General features: G+C 39.3%; 1 protein-coding gene across 1 annotated transcript in view; it reads right to left on the reverse strand.

The window, feature by feature from the left end:
- LOC146707547 (uncharacterized) overlaps nt 1-22,865 on the reverse strand; it is a 42,535-nt gene extending 19,670 nt beyond the window's left edge. The window contains exon 1 of the mRNA XM_085460765.1: nt 22,602-22,865. Within this exon, the coding sequence (XP_085316891.1) occupies nt 22,602-22,865 (264 nt within the window). The remainder of the gene's footprint in view (nt 1-22,601) is intronic.
- Between the last annotated feature and the right edge of the window lie 655 nt (nt 22,866-23,520).

The raw sequence follows: 23,520 nt of genomic DNA on the forward strand, positions 1-23,520 counted from the left end.
GTGTATGTGAATCTGGTACTCAGACAGACAGAGAAAGTTAGTAACAAGACATTTTGGAGATTTTACCACAGAATTAAATGCTTAAAGCTGTCAATGAACTGAGCTGAACTGATTTCAAATGAACTGAGCTTAAAGGGGTGTTTGACTGTGACCTTTTTGTGCGAATATAAGATATTTAATTCAGTTAAATTTTATTAGTACCAGTGCCAGTTCCCAGCAACAGGTGTCTCCTATGGAATTAGAGAGAACCCAAACAACCCGGTGGTTTAAGGAGTAAGAAGTTGGTGATGGTGGGAGGAAGAACTCCCTTATAACAGGAAGAGACCTCAGACAGAATCAGTGTCAGGGATGGATTAACTATTTGCCAACAGGGAGGCAAGGGGAAAAGAGCAGCATTCAGAGGCTACAAAACAACAAGATAAACCTTCTATTGGCAAAAAAATGTCCACATATGTGGACATCACATTTTGGGTTATTTAGACCAAAATACTCAATTTTGTTCTACAGGGGCCTGAGATCCACTTACAAGGACATTATACTGCCACTGTCCATCCATCCATCCGCTTCTCCTTTTCAGGGTCGCGGGGGGCGCTGGAGCCTATCCCAGCTGTCATAGGGCGAGAGGCAGGGTACACCCTGGACAGGTCGCCAGGCCAACACACAGGGACAGACAACCATTCGCACTCACGTTCACTCGTACATTCACACCTAGTGACAATTTGGATTATCCAATTAACCTATCCCCACAAGCTGCATGGAGCTGCACAAGCCGGAGTACCCGGAGGGAACCCACGCAAACTCCACACAGAAAGACCCCGGCCTAATGGTGGAATTGAACTCAGGACCTTCTTGCTGTGCGGCAACAGTGCTAACCACCGTGCCACCGTGCTGCCTTATACTGCTACTGTTCTATTGAAATTTTAAACGAATGTCCTCATATGTGGCTCTCATTTTTCTTAGAAACAAAAAACAGGTAAAAATAAATAAATAAATAAATAAAAATCTGGATCTGGAAATCTGGAATTCTTTGTTTTTACATTCATCAGGTCCCAATCAGCCCAAATATCAAAGAGAACTTAAAAATGCATGCCGTGGAAGAGTTCAGGTCTTAGGAGGATAAAGGAGTTTGCAACATGTATCTTCAATGCAGAGTTGGCAAAAGTTCAGAAATTCAGTACTTAAGTACAAGTACAGATACTACTCTTAAAAAATACTCAAGTAAAAGTTGAAGTACTGATTCAATTTCTTTACTCTTTACTCAAAGGTAAAAAAAAAAAAAAAAAAAAGTACAGGCTCTGAAATGTACTCAAAGCAAAAGTTAGCTCTTTGAAGGATGTTTCTGTTTTTGTGCAAAACTAATTGAACCTTGTGCTGTATTAACATGATGATAAAATAATTTCAGTAGATGGGAATACAAACTTTAGTCTATTTTTAATTGTAATTGTACTCAGTTTTAATCTGAAGAAAAAGAAGGAAAATAAACAATATATATCTATTTTCTGTTACCTACATAGTAGAGGGCGACTTCTCCTCTGAACATGACAATGTGTACAGTCAGGGATTAAAGTGGGATTCAGCAGGTGGGAGAACTGACTGTAATGGCTCACTGTGGGGAAAAGAATCACAACTCACAATAATTTTTATTGAGCGCTCCAGTAGGTTTTCTTAATGAATAGGTTGTGATCAGGTGATCTGGGCTACTGCTGCACTGAGGTTTTAACTGCCCTTTGTATGTACACAACTTAATTCAACAAGATGTCAGCAAATGTTTCATTTGTCCAGCCTGATTTCCATCCTCTACACTGACAGACTGACTGAGGTTGAATTTAGTCAATGAATTCCAGCATCATCAGCTAAAAATCATATGAATCTCTGCTAAACTTCAGTTTATTTTTAATCCTGTATAAATTGTGTTGGAATAAATAAGAAAAGGTGTTATTCCATGGGAGGAGCAGCTTTGGTCAGAGATGGTAGTATTTTGGATGTCTGTTATGGCAAGCCAATAACATTCTTATAATATAATATCATATACTCCAGACTGGCTGAAGGTCTCTGCTGACAGACAGGTCACCTGCTGCATCCTGTTTCATCTCTGCCAGGAGAGGGGGGCAACTGAGACAAAAACCATAAAATTAGAATTGTAACTAAATCATGCTATTTTGATCTTTTGAGATATAAATCCCACATGCATACAAAAGTAGTAATAAACCTGAGAAAGATAACAGCTTTCTTGGAATTCACTTTATCACTTCAGTTCCAAGAGCTCATCCTGTCTTATTTTTCACATAAATAGCAATTACAAAGCTATTCTAAATGTAATGAGGATGGCTATGGACACATATTGACAAGTTGCATGGTTCATCTAATTTAAGCAGTGTTGAACGAATTCACTGCCACCTGCAAAACAAAGCAATACAATGAAGCCACCTTGCTTCCGTTAAAGCTCAGATTCTCATATCCGACTGTTTTGTTGGGTGTGTCTGAGCCGCAACACAATAAATGCGACGACTTTAAGGATTTCAGATTGAATATTATTTTTTCATTGACATTTGCGCATAATAGAAAATGTCTCTATCTCTTAGAAAAACGGAAAGATGCACCAGCCAAGAAATTCCATTTATTTGTTTATGTAAAATGACATCTTCCTCTCCACACATCTGCTCACAGTCTCACAACAGAGAGCAACTGATTGTAGTTTTGTTTCATGAATCTAAAGTGGCCTGTCTTTTATCACCTCACTATTAAATTCTTCAAATGCAGCACATACTTGACCTGACAGTGAATTTTAAAAGTCTCAGCAGAAGAGAAATTACCTTTGCAGATTAATTGTATCCATCTAACTGCCTGTAGATATCTTCGTGTAAGTGTGGGTATTAAATTGTCAGTCTGATGGGAGAATAGTACGGCATGCTTCAGTCAGACTTTTTTATAAATACACAAAAGGAGGCACGCCTCTCTGATTCCCCAGAAAGATGACTGCAAACTGAAAATGTCACACCATTAATGATTTTCAACAAAAAATGAATGCATGTATGCTAATTTTGACCTCCATGCTTGCCCAACTATGAATAACATCGTCAGCAGGGTAAAACAAACCTGTCCCACGACAGTCTGATCCCAGCTCACGTACCTCCTTATTAAGTGAACAATCCAACGCTTGATGAATTCTGCTTCACAACAATAAAGCTTAAATGATCACGTGGAGTAAGCAGTGGGAGTCCTGCAACTCAGTTCAAGATAACGTTAGTTAAAATTAGCTTATTTAAGAACCACAGCTCCATCAAATGCCTGCCATGTTTGTGGTTTCAAAACTGTACTCTTCACATTTGTTTGCAAATGAATCTCTGAAGTTCTCTGTCAGTGTATCTCATGCAATCAGAACAGAAAATAGAGGCTTGCATGACAGTTGCATGATATGCTAGGACAGGTCTGACTTGGATAATGCTATGTCTGGGTGAAATGGTGCGTTAAGCTCTTAGGTTATTTTAATGATCAGCACAGATGAGGTCCCAAATAAAGGCAAAACTGTATAGTTGCTCGGTGCAGTTTGGGAAGTCAGCATGCTCTACTACTACATGTACTACTGAGTAGTACATGTACTGCTGTACATGTACTGCTGTAAACAAGAATATTCATGTAACTTATAGAAACCAAAGGTTTAAATACTCAATTAGCTCTGCTAACAAAGTCTGTACCACATGTATGACGTGTTTGGTCATAATGTAGAGTGTGCTACAGTCACACAAGGGAAAATTGACTGCGGCACAATGAAATGTATTGCAACAGTGTGCAATGAACTTGCAATCTTGTTGCTTTTTGAAGTGATTGCTTTGGAGACAATGACAACATCTGCAGCCATTAAAGCTGAAAAATTACAGTCATTCTGCTACAGTCATTGGTTTTAACTTGAATGAGGTCAAACTAGTAGCCACATGCAATTTGTGGTTAACTATCATAAATCAATCAATCAATCTGTTGCTGTCTGTTACAAATTTGCTGTTGTCCTAATACACAGAAATTCACATTAACCACTTACATTCGGAGTCCAGCAAGAAGCTCATAGATTTGAAATTCCTCCACAAGCAGTGATGCAGTTGTTTCAGGACAACAATTTGATTGCGAAATGACAAAATGCTCAGCAACCAGAATACAACCACTTCGCAACCAGCTAAATCAAATCCCCAGTGCAAATAGATAAGTTGCACTCCTTAGCACAGACTAACTCAGACTGATTGCAGAAGTGTTGGCAGCCTTTCTAGGTTTAGAAATGACGTGTCAGTTATGTTACAAACCTTCGCCAATCTGTCAAAGAGTGGTGGCAGTCAGACAGGAGATCTGTGCAGTTGCCATGTGATTAAAAGTTACCCAGAAGTAGACAGTGTTGCATGCTATTGGTCGCCAAAACTATTCAGTGCAATCACCAGGAAACCACCTAGTTGCAAGGAGGTTGCAATCCTATAGTTACACTAGCGTGACTGAGCCATTGTAGTAGAGAAGCAGTGTCAAGGGTAAAGAACAAATATGGAAATAACCAGTCAACAACAAACAACCCCATACACTAAACATACACACATATACACAAGGCACACATACATTGATAAATACTATGCAACAATCAAACAGGTTTTAAGTTATCCAAAATGGCACAAATGAATGATGGATACATGAAGGAAGCTTCATATTTATATAGCTCAGTTTCTTGGTTGAGGCATGCTGACATTCACACCGTGTCTGCGACTGAATGTGTGGGCTGATTGTGTGACTTTGTGGATTTCTATTTACCTTTCTCCAACAGTATGCTTTTCTTTGTAACTTTCCACTGTGAGATCTAAATTTTTCCTTCATTCTGTCTCCAGCTTCCTTTTTTAAATTCTTTCTACCATACATATTTCTACCATATTCTGAAATAATCTCTTTTTCTAATATATCATCATCCTTTCCTATCTTCTGTAAATCTTTAGCAGTCACTTGAACCTTCTGCGTAAAAAGTTAAATTAGGTACCCACAGCACTAAAAACAGACACTGCTAGAATATGGGAAAAAATAATGTGCCTAATAACTATTAATGAATGACTTTAAACAAATAATCACTGTATGTGTTTGAAAATACAACTTTCCATTGGCATTGTTAACGTTAATGTGGCCACTTCAGTATATCACAGCACATCAATTATTTTACAGGCCGCATTGTGTGGACTGATAGCTCATACAATAATCTACACTGAGGAAAATATACTCACTTCATATTAGCACACTATTCAACTGGCATTGCGTTTCCCTGTGTTTAAATTATCGCTCACACATTGTCTTGATAATTCCACTCATCGCCCAGAGCGTCTGACCTGTGACATCACAGCTCTCATGGCTTAATCATAGGAAGCATTAAGCACTTCCGTCTGTTCAGAAGGTTAACATTGCCATTAAAAAGCCATTTTTCACCAGGAAGACCCTGAGTTCATGCCAGTCCATGCAGAAACACATCAAATCTGTCTCCCCTTCTCTGGGAAGATAATTAGCGTTGGAAAGGTTGAGAATGGGATGTCATTGGCTGATATTCATCACCGAGCCACATACAAACTCCATTAAGCACGTCGCTCTTAGTCAATCAAGACCATGTGTAGAGAGAGGAAAGACAGACATGTGGCCTGAGGAAGCTCTGATACCACCCTGCCTTTTCTTTGTGATTTTCAGTAAAGTACTTTCTTTAACTTTTTAGAAATATTCAGAGAAAATGCACACAGTCAGGTAGAAAAAATTAAGGTAGAAAGAAATAACATTTGTCAATGTTTCGAAGAGTATAAACTAATAAGGTATAATGATGAGAATGAAACATACGAGCAGAGCCGCAAACATGAGCTGAAAGTCAGCACCCAGAGGAGTCTGTTGTTACGAACTGGGGCTATATAAATAGAATTGAAATGAAGTGAACTGGAAGACACTAAAATGATTCCAACAGACAACTAATAACTGTTGTATCTCTCACACCATGTATGTAACTGTAAATGTTCATAATCAGTGCAACTTCATTCAAAGTTAGGCTAAAATTAAGATTTGCAGAAAATCAGTTTGAATCAGAAACAGTTAAACTATTTAATGTCATATTAAGGCTACGTCCACACGTACACGGGTATTTTTGAAAACGGAGATTTTCCGTTTTCGTTTTAAAAAATAATCCCGTCCACACGTAAACGCAGAAATGAAGGAAAACGCTGCTAGGAACATGCCAAAGCAGCAGGTGGCGCTATATTCCTAACCATGTAGAAATGTTGGCCAATCAGAAGTCTAGAAGCCTCTGTGGGAAATAGTAAACAAAGATGGGGCATAGAAGCAGAACCGAGTCGTATGTGTGGAGGGACAGTAACTGTGTGTGTATATGTAAGCATTTAAACACTGCAGAGAGTAACAGTAACAGTAACAGTATTGTAGAAATTCATTTCACCGAAACAATAATGTGGCGCACAGTGTGACGTCAAAAAATGCGCACACCTTTGACGCTGCGTTTTCTCCGTTTTTCTCGTCCACACGTAAATGCAAAAACGGAGTTTTAGAAAATATCCACCCTGGCCAGAGTTTTTAGAGATCTCCGTTTTCAGTGACCGAAAACGCCGTTTACGTGTGGACGAAAGGTGCAAACGCATAGAAAAATCTGCGTTTTCAAAAATACCCGTGTACGTGTGGACGTAGCCTAAATGTTAAGGAATGTAAAAGTACTCTGTTCACACTCAAGTTAATATGCATGTACAGTCCACTGATTAAGAGAATGTACACTAATTAGCTGTTATTTCATATTTGCTTATAGATAATTTTCTATATTTGCAAATTCCATCCTGCTGTCTAAAAGATGATCTCTACCCCTCAAACACTACCTTTTTGTCAGGAGGTATAGAATAAGCACAAGGTGCTCTCTGGCATGTTGGCATATACTGGGAGAAGGCAGAAGACAGCAGTTTGTGTCCCATATACAGTATGTATTTCATTATATAACAAAGAGGTATAATTCAGGAGTTAATATACGTTTTTTGTTAAATTGTGACTTAACTCTCTCTTTATCAGTGAGCAAAGTTATTTTCAGTTATGCTTCTATAAGGTTTCCAATCATCATTGAGATGCATGAACCTTTCTTTATTAGTCATTATATTACAACCAGCTTTAATATTGGTTTCCCAGAATAATAGCAGAGCTTTACTGCCTTGAATATCTTAACGTGCTAAATTCTTTTGACTTGGTCAGAAACTGCTCTGTTCTTCTTGCAGCAACTTCACAAATTTTAGATTTTTTGGTGTCTGGGCAACCTGTAAATGGAGTAGAAACGCACCTGTCTTTGAATGTTTACGATGATCGTCTAACCCATGTAAATTTCGGAGGAGCAGATGTCCTTTGTTGGCACTTATCTCAGCACACTGTTCTAAAAACAACAACAAATCCCACTGGGACAAGGTTTGAATGTGCTCAGCTGGTGCTTGTGACCAGTTTGTGTGTTGCTACAGTATTGGTGTCATTGTCAGTATTACACTCCATCATCACCAAACAGCTCTGCAGCAGGTGATGTCACGCACCCTGCGTGAGATTATAGATACAACATCGTGACAGCCAAGAGAGGCAAGTGAAGGGGAATAAGACAGCTGGTTTGAAACTGGCATCACTCACTTGCTAATTAAACAAATCACAGCATTTTATTTTGAGTTGCGTTGGGACTGAACAACTTTATATGTGTAAACAGCAGAAAAATGTCATTTCAGCCTCGCGCTTTCATTGTTCGTTATTTTTTAACAATTTGTAAAAAAAACAAAAAACTGACGTAGAAATGTTACATTTCATTTCTTACATTTCATCAATAAAACATTATCCATATTTACATGCTTACTGTAGAATTAGTATCAGCTTCCTTATGCCTAAATATCATGAAAGCATTACTTATTTTAGTTTTCACTCTAAAGCTTAATTTCCATTTACAGAGTCAACACATGAGCCAGAAAGCGGTTCTAAGACGATCCCGAAATATTTTTGAAAATACGCAAATGTGCAAAAAAAAAAAGCCGCTCCAGCAGAAGAAGTCACCCCTCAAAAATGATATAGAGCAGTTAAGGTGGAGTTAGCCCTCCTACAGGTTTGCTGTTGTTTTTATAAAATCCGAATCACTTTAAAAGTCATCTAATGAATGTCATCCTTTCAACTCTGATGGTTATCTTGTGCATCTCTGGAGTGACTTACAGCAGCACATCAGCACTGCAGGCTCCACGGCTCGATGAAAACTACACCATTCACGTAAAGCTAATGGATTATGCCTATCATTTAACAAGGTTTGTTGGCCATGGGGCAAAAATATGATATTTAACAATGGGAAGTGACTACGGGAGCTTAATTACAACCAGTGGAATCATTTTCTGAAATGAACCAACATCCAGTCTAATGACTTTTTGCAATATTGTAAATGAAAACATCAAAAGCTGTTAAGTATTCCTTAAAATCTGACTTATAGCACTGTGACACATGGAAGGAAAATCTACAAAAATCTGAAACATCATCTTAACTAAATTTGTTTTGGGAGACTTAATTAAATGATTGTTTTCTTGCCATAAACAAGAAAACAAACATCATCATAAACACCTTTTAATCCAGAAGCCAGAATTAGCACAACAGCACGACCAGTCATACCAGGAGGGGAGCAGCAGCAGGAGCACCGGGAATCAACAGCCATCTGAAACAGGCTCTGCTGTTCTCAGGGATGAGAACCTTTTCAACCATAAATTTCACGCAAGACAATTTGGCATGAAAATTTTAAAAGACTGGGCAGAGATGGTTGGAATAAAGGTCATGTTTGCATTATTTTTAAAAAGAGTGTTATTTTTAGTGTGAATGGATTGGTGCATTGGTGGGGGGAAAGTGTGAAGCGCAAGCTGCCAATGCATTCTGACTTATACACTCAGACCCAATATGCTCACAGGAACTATGTGTGTTAAATATAAATTTAGAAAGGATTAACAAAAAAAAGCACATAAACACTTGGTGCTCACAAACTATATGCTTGAAATGTTCTTATATAACAATAATAACAATCAGCAGCAGCAGCATAATCATCATAATGATGATGTTCAAAGTCAGTTGAATTTTTGAGGTTGTGTGGTACAGTGCAAGAGAAGCATTTGTTAAGGAAAAGGAAAATCCCGTGGAACTGCTTATTCTAGCAGTATTGGAAAATTCTCCGTTTCTACACAGAATCAACTATCAGACATAAAAAAGATTGACCGTGTTCAGTTTTCTAAATTGATGATTCAACAGCTTCCATGGATAGATTTGATTTGTAGTTTATATCACTGAAGAGGAGTCAGTGGATCTATTTTACTAATAAGCTCATTGCAGCAGTAGCATCATTAATACTTTGTGCAGCATTAAAAACCCATTTCAGCTAATGCTAAATCATCTTGCAAGTCATTCTCCACTTTCGGCTCACATGAAACAATGAAGGTTTTTATTATTATTGACTTCATTATTGGCGAGAGTATTAATTAGACCCATGAGTGTAAACCCCAGTGGTGAGCGGAAACAATAATTCATGGCAGAAATTTGACTTTATGCAAACCAACAGACTTCTAATTTTGTAGGCTGATCCTGTGTTTTGATCGGCAATGTCACAATATCAGATAATCAGAATATGATTCTACTGGGAATTAACCTAAATCCCAATGTTTCGGTATTTTCATATGATGATATCCAGCGGTTCATTGGATTAATTTGTATATCAATCTATTATCTATTTCATGATGTGGGTGGATAAGTGTGTCCAAGGAATCTTTTAAAAAGATCCGAACATGCTCAAATGATAACCAAGGAAAATTATGCCGTATTGAAAGTGTGTTTGAGTTTTTTAACTTCATCACTCTCTCTGCCTCCCTGAGAAGTCAGAAGGTAAACAAAAAAGTAAACATTATAGGGAGCAAAACAAAGTTTGTTTGTAAGGGAATGTTGTTGAGCCAGATAAGGAGACAGAGGTGCTAAATTAGGCTGACACTGAACACGAGTTAAAATAGTGTGATTAGCATATCTAATAGGAGGGATGGTTGGAGGGGGAGTTGGGCCTGTGATTTATAATTACTCGTATATTGGCTGTTAGTCAAATAAACTCACCACCGTTTCTTTTTTGGACTCAGAGCAGATGGTGCTACGCAGACATTAGTGCTGAGTCAATTTTCATGTTGTGGTCAAATCAAACTTGACAGCTTGGATTCTACAATGCGTGCAACCCACCAGCAGAAACATATCAAGAATCAAGGCACGTATCTCACCATCTAAAATTATCAGGGTAATGTCTGCAAATATATTCTTTTTAAATATCCAACCTGGCTGGGTCCAGTATCCCCGTCCAGTGCAGCTGCTACGCATTAGACCTTGTTCGGCTAGAGGCAACGAGGGATGTGAGATTTATTGTAGACACACCAAATGTTGTAGTCATCAGTGTCCGCTGGAAGGATTTTTTTTTTCTCTTGGCAGCTTCTTTCATTTCATCTTTGTTAAATCTTTCATTAAGAACTGTTTTGACTAAGTGCAGGGCTTTAAGTGTAGTGAAACCTCTACTGTGCGTTCTCTAAGTCCGACACCAGAGATTCTAGTTTTCTGGTTCTATGGATGTGCAGAGAGAATTTGCTCTTCCACAAGAGAAGGGGCACCTTTAGGCTGTTGTGGCTTGCAAGGGTTTAAAACACCCAATCTGCTTTGCTTAACTGTTCTCCCAAAGCGCCCGCATACACTGTCAAAGACCTCAGACAATCTCCAGGGCTGCACGCAGACGCCATGCCATGAAAGGCCCAAGAAGAGCCTTCCTTCCTGGACAGACCAGATTATGCCCTCACCTGTCCAAGCTTTGCCCAATAAAAATCACTACATAACATCACATTACTCCTAAGTGAAAAAAAACTTAATACTGGTCTATTATAATATATTATTAGAATTATCTATTATCATATGTAATTATTATATAATTTTCTAAGTATTTTATCTGAATTCAACATGAAATGTGTCATTAGTGTAAGGATATTGTCTTGTTATTCTACAAGATGTTTTGTATGAAGTTTTCTATATTTTTGTGTTATTTATTCTATATATACAGCCTATAGGAGGAAAGGAAACTCTGCTGTTTAAGTAAATATTGTTTTTTACATAGATAGATAGATAGATAGATAGATAGATAGATAGATAGATAGATAGATAGATAGATAGATAGATAGATAGATAGATATACAAACACATACAATGGATATTGCGGGTTTACTGATTGAATAATTTAATAACTTTTTTGTTAAATATTAGCATGGTGAGTTAAAGAACCTGGATTGGGTGAGTAAAATACGTATTCTTTATTCTCAGTCTTTTGCAATCTGTTTATTGTACATCTATATTTTGATGACAGTGTAAATAATATTTATCCATCAGCATATTATCATATTTACATTAATGTAAATGAACAAAAAGGGACCCACAAAAGAAAGAGCAGGCTAATCTGGCAAGCCGATTTGGCCTTAGCTCTGCATGTTATATTAAATATATTTTCACAGTAATGCCATACAGTATCTCTGCATAGTTAAAGCCGTTCAGCCTTTTGAGAATATTAGTGGTTCGTGTATGATGTAATAGGATGCAATCTATGTATCTGTATGAAATGACCAGAAATTAAAAACAGTCTGCTATTTTGCCAGTGTGACTCAGCACAGTTTCAGAAAACAGATTCAATTTTCTGTGCAGATAAAGAGAACCTGGCTCAATTTGACGAGATTGCCCCTCATGCATCTTAAGCAGATGATTCAGGTCATATGCAATCCATAGGCTATGTTATGAAACTCCTGCATTCATTATGGTGGATGTGTCTGATAGAGCAGCAGCTACACTGAGTGGCGGCTACTTCAAAAGTCCTCCAGCAACCACTGGAAAGACCAAGCTGGCCTCTCTTGGGAGAGCTAGTGCCGTTGTGGCAGATGAGAAAAGCTCTCCCACTTCAAGGGTAATCATACTCTGTGCCTACAGTCACTGCATCATCCACCAACACAGCAGGACAATGCTATTTGATGGTGCTTACTGATAATAGTCTCTCATCATACTTTTCATAACAAAGAAAAGGGTTAAATCAAACTACTTTGGCTCACTGAAAATGGAAAGTAATCCAATACTTTTGCAAATCATTAAATATGATGTGTGCACGCTCACCAGCTCCAGCCTCAAACTTTGAATTGCTGTTTTGTTTTAGAGAAAAGACTCCCCATCGCCTTTGATAAATAAATATCAATATATAAAACAAACAAGTGCATGCACAGCATAAAAATGAGGCTTCGGAGCTGGCTCCGGGGAGAGTCCTACACACTGGTCATGTATGCTCTTGTCAGCCTTGGAGTGAGAGCTGGTTCCATTACCACCCGGGCGCCTACATTCTCACTCCTTCTGACAGCCAGGAATGAATGTCCTGGCACACTGCAGGGCCAGGGAAGGAAAGCGAGTGCTGCTCTATGGTGGTGGGGGTTTTGGGGGGGCTGTGACAGCGGGCCGCTCGAAGCGCTGCAGGGGTTCAGGAGCTGGGATGAAGGTGTATGTGTAAGTGAGAGAAAAGGGAGACAGTGAGGTGGTGGGAAGGAGTGAGGCAGCGCCTGTAGCCACTGATGTGAAAGTAATTTAAAGTAGCATGTAAATGTCACAGTGTCAGGTTCTTAAATGTGCTTGTAGAGTTTTGGTTCCTATTTTAACCTTATTGATGTTCTCTTTTGTTTTTCTAATGCTTTTTATTTTGCTAATTTCCCCAGTGTCTCCTTGTTTATCTCCCTCTGGTTTCTATATACATTAGTTCCTTTGTCTTCAGTCAGTTTAGTGGTAATTGGCTCAAATCACAGCTGAAAGCTGTGAGCGTAGTGCCAAAGGTTTGGCTGTGTGCTACAGCACTTCACTGAGTCCTCACTGTGAACGTTTAGAGCCGTGTTTCCACTTCCTCTTTTACTTTTGCAATTTCTTTTTCTTGTTTCTCCCCAGAGCCTTGACCTGCGTGCTTCAATTTGTCTGATTTCCCTGCTTTGTGTCTGCCCACTCTGCCTGTTTTCACCTGTGTATGTGAGTTTAGTCCTTTGTGTAGTCTTTCTCTCCTCCTCTCAGTTGTCCCATTATCTGTTTGTGCACTTTGCATTTTCCAAATCACTTGATGTCACTTTTTTCATATTAAAAAAGGCTCATTTTTATCAAATTGACACAGACTGGCAAACTGTCCAGGGTGTAGCCCACCTCTTGCCCTGTGACAACATGGGACAGGCTCCAGCACCCCCCACCAGCCTGAAATGGATAAGTGTTTTCTTTTCTTTTTTTTAAGTAATTGGACAGATAGAATTTAGCGTACCTTTGCATCCTGCTCTTGGCTCCTTTCCCCAATGTATTCCCTGACACACCAGAGCACAGAGAACAGTGCATTAAAATGACAATCTGTGCAAGTATTCAGAAATAAAAAGCCTGAAATATTTTTTTTACATTGCATTATGAATTATGTCATTCATGCAGTTGGCTGTTTTGTTAAATTGCAGTTAAATACTGTTAACTCTGTGATTACTACTCTTTTCGACTGTCTCACTACAAAGGCTTTAAAGGATACATAAACATAAACCTTGTTCTGTTCAATAGGAAAACATTAGGCTAATTTCTGAGACTCTGTTCAAAGTTTAATATTTTCATTGTGTCCCATCTGTTAGTTAGGCAGAGAAGTTCAATCATTAGCATAACTGACACCCCTAAAATTACAGCTTGTTCTTGTTCTTAGCTCATACTGGCTTTTTTTGATCCAGACCCCTTGGCTTCACATTTTAAGGCACTGGCTGCCCCTAACCTCATTTTGTTGGCATGTGGTGTTGTTTATAGACCACAGTAGCTCCTCAGTGTCTGAAATAAATGCTTTGCTGTCATTGTTATGGTTTATTTAACCCAGATTTTTTTCCTAAATCAAAGCAATTCGTTTTGTTGCATAATTTAGCAAACAGCAACAGAAAAACATTATTATTTTAGTCATTTGTGATTACAAAATGTTACCAAAGACTAAGAAAAAGAGCAGTTTTCCTTCTGTGACACATGATACATGTATATAATAAGTTTATCAGCAATCATACCATTGAGCCAAAATACTGTAACATTTCTATATTTCTCCCAGAGTAATAGGAACTCAGCATGTGTGCTTTCAAAGCATTAATCCAACACTGTAAATGTCTTTTAGAAGCTATTAGGTTGTTTTGCATAGTAAATACTGAGCAATAAGATACAATACCTGCAAGTCCTCAGGCATAAGGGGAATGGGACAAAAATCGCCTGCAGAGAGTATTTCTGAGATGAGACCACCAACGACAAACAGATATCGATAAATATGTTGTTGCATAAGCCAAGTTGGCAGCAAAACACTGATGAAAGGGGAAGCATCAAATAGCCTTTAGGTTTTCACAATAAAGGTTAATTTACTGCATGAAAACCAACAGAAAAAAAAAATCTAACAATGCACAAACAAAGTACAGATCAGGTGATGCTGAGTTATCTAAAGTACCAGCCACTGAGGGTAGCGGGCAAGTAGCTACAACACGTGTTTTCAGCTCACATCAACCTCATCTGTTAGTGAAAGGTTATCTGTCCCCCTGTTGTGCAAAGAGAGTGACGTGTAAAACTCGGTGAGCCTCTGCTACGGCCCAAAGATGCTGGCGTACGGTCAAGTCAGTCAACCTGTTTCCATCAACACGATAATCAATAGTGTCAGAGCCTCTCTGGTATCCTCTGCGCCGTCACGCTGACAGCCATATTGTTACGTGACCGAGAGCAGTGTCGATAGAAAAGGTCATGAAATTACACTTGTAAGTCATGTAACTAGTTATTGCCAGGGTGTCAAGAACACATTATCTCATGTGTAGGCTGCTTTGAAGCAGCAGTAATGATTTAAGATAATAGCTTTCCATAATCACCTTGTTCTCTGTGTGTAATTTTCTCTACCTGAGTTGAGAATGTGTTCGCTGTTTTCTGAGTCCTGACCATGCTGGCAGCTTAAATTTATCCCCACAAGACGTTGATGAATGGTTTTTAACATCAGAAGAGCCATAATATCCCTTGGATACTCCTACACTGATTTATGACGTTCGCTGTATTCTAGGACTGTTTTGTGATAAAGTGCCGTAATTTACCTTTTGTTTTACCAACTTTCACTCAGCCTGTCTCATCTACTTCTACTTCAGCCGGTGATTTCCTGCTCAGAGCCGGAGTGACTTTCAATAAGCCCCAGAGAGTGAGTGTGAGCACCAATTTGTTGCTGGTAGTTGTTTGTGTGACATTGGAGAGTTTATGGATAGGCTTCCTCAGCTATTGGGAACAGGGGTTGTCATCTCTCCTTCCTTTCAGCAGCTACAATACTTCCATGACTTAGGATTTAACTTGTTTTTTTTTTTCTGCCTGCCAGACACGATTAAAACGAGGATCTCAGCTTCTATACTTAATTTCTTCCCCACTGATTTCAATATTTTGCAAACAGCGCAGATTACATGGAATCTGATCTTTCAGTTCTGATTTGGCCCACTTCTCTTTGTGGTTCTAAATCAAATACAGATCTCATTTTTTCCACTTAGGTTGCAAAACAAATAACCCATCTTATTGTCTTTTCCATGCACAGCAGTGCCAAGTCAGACCCTCTTAAAATGATCATCTCCAGGAAACCTGAGTGGCACTGCGGTGTTATTTCCTGGTCAATAATGGTCCCAGTATGACAGCAAACTCACAGGTGCTGATGTTGTTTCCATGCAGAGTAATGAGCCATTCAAACAAAGAAATAAGAACTCATGATATATTTCAGTTAAGAAACTGAATGGGTCTTTATGTCAAATGACATTTGATGACTGATAATTTGGTGATTTAATGGTTGTGAAAAGAACGCCCATGTGACATAGAAAAACTCATATAACTGGATTCCCATTTCAAATAAATAAATAAACATCATGTTTATCATAATTGTGCAAATCCTGTCTCTTAACAATCATTCTCATGGTAAATGGCCTGTATTTGTATAGCACTTTTCTAGTTCCTAAGGACCTCAAAGCGCTTTACACAACCTGTCATCCACCCATTCACGCACACATTCACACACTGGTGATGGCAAGCTACATTGTAGCCACAGCCACCCTGGGGCGCACTGACAGACGCGAGGCTGCCGGACACTGGCGCCACCGGGCCCTCTGACCACCACCAGTAGGCAACGGGTGAAGTGTCTTGCCCAAGGACACAACGACCGAGACTGTCCGAGCCAGAGCTCGAAACGGCAACCTTCCGATTACAAGGAGAACTCCCAACTCTTGAGCCACAGCAAACACAGCAAATGCACGTGTCTTTGTTTATTTAACATAATCACATTTGACTCACTACTTATTTGGTTATGAAATTCTTGCGGTCAGACAGCCACACACAATTTATGTATTGACATTAAATTATGTTCCTGTCTCATCATCTGTTCCGTGGTGACTTTGCTTGTATCGCACTCTAGATTGTCACAGCGCATAAACAACTGCAGCTGACCCTCTTCCCTTTCTGACGTCAGTAATGTGACCTTGTGGTGTGCAGGCCACTTAACCCAGTAATATGAGTTAAGAGGTCTCAACTTTCATTTTGGAACTTTTGAACCATACAGTCAATATGCAACATCTTAATCTTTTCTATGATGGCTCTCTTACGCCTCATTATCTCAGTGAAATCTCATTGGTCATCCACTTCAGATCAACTCGAGGTTGATCTGAAGTGGAGATGTCAGAAAGTCTTTGTCATTGTTTTTTTGCACATGACGTTCAGTTCAGCCCCGTAACCACTTCCCACTGGAATCTAATTATGGTTACAGTTAAAAAGATGTCAGTAATAAATCCAAAGTGAGAAAGAGTATTCACAGTGTGAACTTATTCATAGTGGGTCATGAGGCCATAGTTCTCGGTTAAAAAGCAGCTATTAATATTCTTAAAGTTGTGCTTGAGATCAATCCATCTTCTTAACCACTTAACCACCAATTCAGAGTGTCCTGGGGGGCTGCAGAAGTGTTGTGCACCCTGGATGGGTTGCCAGTCCATCACAAGTGCTTTGCTTGACATATTGCAGCATTATCACAGTGATAATGCTAACACTAACCAGGTGTGTTCCTATGTTCACCACCTTAGCTCATCATATGAGTGCACAAACATTACACCTAAGGGAGATAGCTGTTTATAGAGTTAATATTATTCATAAATCTGTACACTGGATGAATTATAATTCATCTTTTTGTAAATATGAAAATAATGCACACAAATTAGTTGCATCCTAATAGTTTAAGAGAAGAATGTGAAACTCATTATGGTGCCAAAGCAGGCTGCAGGATCTGTGATTCATGATAACAAGTGGAGCATCTCAGTGAAACATCGGTTTTCTGGTAGCTGGTTTTTCTTGTTAACTGTAAATCCACCTCGAGACTGAGACCGGCTAAAAATAGACACATTATTGAGTCGCCCAACAAAATGTGAGCTCTCTCTGTGTGAGAATTTCCATCTGTTACCTGTCAAAACATATGGGCTCATTACAGGAGAGAAACCTGTGTTTGTGTCCACAGAGCAAAGATTAATATGTCATGATATATAGATTAATTACAGTAGAAAGTTGAGTGAAAACACCTGTGTATTCTTGTTTTGCTAGCATTGCACTGATGGATGTACCTCTGACACACACACAAACACATGCACACGCGTGCGCGCACACACACACACACACACACACACACACACACACAGATAAGTGGCAAAATGAAGATTCTCATCAGTTTTCCTCATGTAATCAAAAAAAACTCATAAAAATATACTTTTTTCATAAAATTTGGAGAAACACTAGCCTGTCTTTTCAGATGGATCAGACTGTGTTTTATGTATTCAGAAAAGATTTGATCTTTGTGCTTGCCCTTTTAGGAATCACTAATCATTTAAACAGAAAAAGGTTTTTTTAGATCCTTGAGCAAAGAATATTTCAAAGGAGCAACATTTTAGAGAAGATTATGGTGCCAGCAGATTGTTATTAGCATTTTATTTAATCATATCTATTGCTTTTACTTACTACCTTTTTTTTTTTTTTTTTTTTTTACAAAAACAAACACACTGCTAGAAGTCCCATTCTAATCACTTGTGTCGGGTTAGCTCATTGTGAAACCTGGCCCCACCCTATCATGTGATTTCCTGAGGTCAGATGGCCCAGGATGCGAGTGGGCGTTAAGGCGTCTAGGAAAGGAACTCAAAACTGGATTATAGATGACAGACAGTTGGTGTTGTAAACCACCGCCTCTGTTCAAAGATAGTTGCTCACAGTGGACGTAAATGGCTTCTTTCACTCCTCTTAAACCACCATTGACCGTTAGAACTGAAGAGGCTTCTTGGATGAGAGGTGAAACGTCTTCAAGCAACTCAAAGAAGTCCAGACGCTTTTCTTTCCAAGCTCCTTAGACTACCACCAATATACAGGACATGGTCCAAATCCAAATGCCGCTCTATGTAAATAGACTAAATTTTGACGGTCCATTTCTATTTTATTACATGCAACTTTTTAAGTGTATACTTAGTGCATGTTTTAAATTGCAGTTTCTAATTAGCTTTTTCCTTTGTCTTTACAGTCACAAAAGTAAAAGAAGGGTTCAAGTTGCTTTGCATGTGAAATGTGATTAAGAACAGAGGAGAAAAAAAAGCTATTTTTTTATTTTTGAAGGAAAAGTGTCATGGGCCCTGTGCTTCGTACGTCGCTTACTACATCCAAGATCAAATGAAACATCCAAGACCAAATCATCGCGCTAACTCTGAGCTCGCTATTCCGGTTCCCCGAACACACCTGTTGTTGACGATTAGTATAGCTGGATGAAGTAATGTGAGATCACTGGGTGGCCCAACAGGGGCTACGCATCGATAGTAGAAACATTGATCGGCAACCCTTTGATTGGTCGGCGAAAATGTCGAAGGAGCGCGCTCGGTATTTTTCGGCAGCAGAGCAAGAACTCTTGAGTGAGGGATTTCAGGAGTTTCAGAGTTTAATTAAAACGCAAGGGAACACTGCAAAGGCTGCAAAAGCAAGGAGAGAGGGCTGGCAGAAAGTTGCTGACAAATCAAACTCGTAAGTAATTCAATAATAACAATAATAATGGAGTGGATTTATATAGCGCTTTTCAAGGCACCCAAAGCGCTTTACAATGCCACTATTCATTCACTCCCACATTCACACACTGGTGGAGGCAGCTACGGTTGTAGCCACAGCTGCCCTGGGGCAGACTGACAGAAGCCAGGCTGCCATATTGCGCCATCGGCCCCTCTGGCCAACACCAGTAGGCAGTAGGGTAGATTTATCATATCACACCATATTATCCAATATTATATTACATTATATTATATTATAATATGTTATATTATATCCCCTTTCACATTAGAGCCACAACAGGACCCACTAGAACATGGGAACAAGTAAAAGTGAAATATAAGAATATTCTACAGAATGGTAATATTTATCACTTATATTGCTTGTCGTCTCTTGGAAAGAGACCCTGGAATACTCTGTTTGTTTGTTCATAACAGCAACCAAGAAAAGGGCAGAGCAAAAAAAAAGACAGGTGGTGGTCCTGCACCCCCTCGTCAACAAGTTGGTTAAGTGAATAATACCCTCACGGGAAAATCGATATCTCTCTATGAGCACACTGTCGCGCTGAGCTAAAGGATCCTGTCTGTCCCGCAATATACGCTGAATTCTGAGGACTCTCCTTATCAATCTTGCACCTTCCGCAATGGGTGTCTCGCGTAAACGGACAGGACATGGCTGCGACAGGCTTCCCAAATCCACCTTCGCTTTTATAGCCGTGGTCTCTCATCTTGATTACACGAAGTAATTTACTATTACTACTCTGAAATATGAATTACATCTGTAATAATCACATACATGTAATAGAATGTTAATAGTATATTTCCCTTTTTTAGGGAATGACCTGTATGTATCTGTGTGACATCAATAAAAGGATCAAGTGCTGCATTATCTTTAGTTACATTGATGTTATTTATTTATGGTGAAACAGTGGTGGAATATCGCTGTTGCTTTCGTATGAATGACGCGGACATACCTGCGTGGCCGCGATCTAATCCTGTTTACATAAAGTAAACCTGCTCCCCAGCAGGTTTACGCTTACGGCTCTGTTGCTATGACAGCAAGTCCCGGATGGGCTTCGGGGAACCGAACGATCCAGGATCACGCGAAATCGTCAACAATCTCATCCAGCTAACTCACTTAGCGCGGTACGAAGAACAGGCCCATGGTCCGGAGTCTGCGACTCCGTGTTTATGTTTAGTTTATTAGTATTCTGTGGTTTTGGTTACCTTGGGTGTTTGTACTCTTCTGTTTCATGGTTCATGTTCCTATGTTCTGTGTCCCGCAGTCTGTGTTAAGTTGGTGTGTTATGTCATTGCGTGTATGTGTTTCCAGTTTTATTGTGAAGGTCTGCGTCTTATGTGAGTGTTTTCAGTTTGCCTCCCTAGTCTCGTCACGTTAATCACTCCCAGCTGTGTTCCCCACCTGTGTGTAATCTCCCTGTGTTCTCTGAGTGTATTTAAGTTGTGTCTTCTGTCATAGTAGTTGCTGGTTCGTCTGTGTTGTTTCCCCTCGGTCTCCCTGCATCTCTCCATGTGTATTTCCCCGGACCTCCCTGCATCTTCGTTTCTGGTTTGTTTTGTTAGTTTTACCCAGTTTAGGTTCCAGTTTCATGTTCCCAGTGCCTTTGTTGTTTGTTTTTTCCCTTCGTTAATAAATACTCACCTGCACCAGAGCTGCCGCGTCCTGGTCCTAAATATTCCACACCGTGACAAAAAGATTATTTAGTTAAAACAAGAAAATTTTATTCATTCATTCATTCATTCATTCATTCACTTCCGCTTATCCTTTTCAGGGTTGCGGGGGGCACTGGAGCCTATCCCAGCTGTCATAGGGTGAGAGGCGGGGTACACCCTGGACAGGTCGCCAGTCTGTCGCAGGGCCAACACACGAGGGCAGACAACTATTTGCACTCACATTCACACCTAGTGGCAATTTGGATTATCCAATTAACCTATCCCCACAAGTTGCATGTCTTTGGACGGTGGGAGGAAGCCGGAGTACCCGGAGGGAACCCATTCGGGTTATTCAAATTTTATTATTATTTATAATTTATTATTATTTTATTATTAGAGTAACCATTCAGGTCCAAATTAATAATTTGTTGAATTGTACTCCAGTTGTTGAATGTATACAGACACTGATACAGTTGTTAGGCTACTTTGAAATGTAGTGCACGGAATTCGTATGCAAGTGGAACTTTGTATTGGTTACATTTGTTTGAGGGTATTTTGTCAAACTGGACATCCTTAAATTTTAATTGAATGCCTCTGATGTTGAACATCATCACTGGTTATGATTGCTGGGTTTCCAACTACAACCTGGAGACCAAAAAAAAGATGTTGTTACACTGGAAGAAACTAAGTGTGCATCACAGACTTACATGTGCAGGTGGTCAGAATGGGACTGAAAGCAGTAAACGGGTGGCCTGGGGATTGTGACAATTTGTTTTTAGAGTTTTGTCTGGGCAAAAGTTGCAGAACCTTTTAATCGGACCTTTGATTGGTCGCAGACTTGTTATTACTGAAACTACTAAAACATTGCATTACAGTGAATGCCCAAGTGCTGAATCAAAAGGAAAACTCCAGTATGTGTACCTCCATAAAATAAACCTAGAAACTGTTATTTACTCAAACCAGCCCCTTACATGCACCACCTTCCTGCTGCAAGAAACAAAAGCACGATATCCACAGTCAAGCAAGTTTCAAGTGTGTAACAACAGGCTTATCCTCTGAACTACCGATTTATTAGATCAACAACAAAATACTTTATGCTTTGTTTATACATGCCCTAAAATTTCATTCTTGCACTCTCCTTGACTTTGCATGAAAGACAGTTCAAAACAATCCCTCCTCATACTGTGTCATTGGCAGCCCCTCTGTTTATCTGACTGTCTTAAGCCATTTTGAAGGCCAGCTTCTTTTTAAGCCAGCTTTCTTCTAAACCTGAGATGACCATATTAAAGATATTCCCTCTGTTTACCATTTTACAGAGCCTAGAGAGAGAAGGGGGAAAAAGAACCGCCTGAGTGTTTTGAGCAGTCTAAACTCTCAGCTATTACTTTGGATTCTCGAAAGATATCTGCCAGAAAAACAAGTTTTTGTTTTCTTATACAGTGGGGAGGTGGGAATAATTGCTTGATCAAAACTTCAGCTCCCTCCACGGATCTTCTGTTGGACTGAGGTCTGGAGACTGTCAAGGCCACTCCATGACCTTAATGTGCTTTTTCTTTAACCACTCCTTTGTTTTCTTGGCAATATGTTTTGGATCATTGTCATGCTGGAATACCCATCCAGCTTATCTTCAGTGTTCTTTCAGATGGCTCTGTCTAGTGTCTCCTCAGTGTGTCGTTCTGGACCTTTGCAGAAAAGCAGCCCAAAAGTATAATTTTTCCACCACCATACTGGGGGTGGTTCTTTGGGTCGTACTCAACGTTTCTTTCTCCAAACACAATGGGTCAAGTTAATGCCAGAGAACTCGATTTTCAATTTCTCCCAAGCCTTCTCTGAATCATTTAGATGTTCACTGGCAAACTTAAGGCGGGCCTGTAAATGTGCCTTCTTGAGCAGGGGGGCCTTGCAGATGCCAACTGCCTTTTGATCCTGAACAAGCTCCTTCAGTCGAGTTTTGGGCTGATCCACAACCTCTCTGATAATCACTCTCACCCCATGACGGGAGATCTTGCTAAGATCTTCAGACTGATTGATGATCATTTTATATTTCTTCCCTTTACAAATAATTGCACCAACAGTTGTCACCTTCTCACCAAGCTTCTTGCTGATTGTAGACCTGTACGATGCTGGAGTGGGTTACGAGACAATCTTGTCCCTACATCCTTTGCTCTATGCCTGTCTGTAAGAGCCAGAGTTCTGAATCAACTGTAGAGAATTAAATACCTATTTCACTAAATGACTTGTAAGTCGACTTTTATATATTGTATTTTTCCTGGATTTTTGGTTGATTTTCTCTCACCATTCAAATCAAACTATAACAAGAACAGAGACAGTCTCTAATAAAAAATAGAGACTGTTCATGTCTTTGTGATCAAACTTACAAATTGAGCAGAAACGTTTGTCTCTTCCTAGTCTTCAGACAAATTAAAATTACACATCTTACTTCTGACATTTATAACACAATGTTTATCAGTGTTTGACACACATTGCATAAAAAGATGACGCTTTTCATCATTGCCTAGAATATGCAGCATCGATGTTTTTAACCAACTATGTGTTCTTAAATGAACAATGCTTTTCAAGGTCTGTTACTCCCTCTAGTTAATATGCCTATCAATAAAAACTGCTTTCGTCGACAGTACATTTGTCATCATTACAGTCTTTGTACAACTTTATTAGTAATTGCTAAGAAATA

Source organism: Copadichromis virginalis, linkage group LG6, assembly GCF_057382275.1.
Source record: "Copadichromis virginalis isolate Kocher_CV1m ecotype Utaka linkage group LG6, C_Virginalis_male_GT1.1, whole genome shotgun sequence".
Lineage (NCBI taxonomy): Eukaryota > Metazoa > Chordata > Actinopteri > Cichliformes > Cichlidae > Copadichromis > Copadichromis virginalis.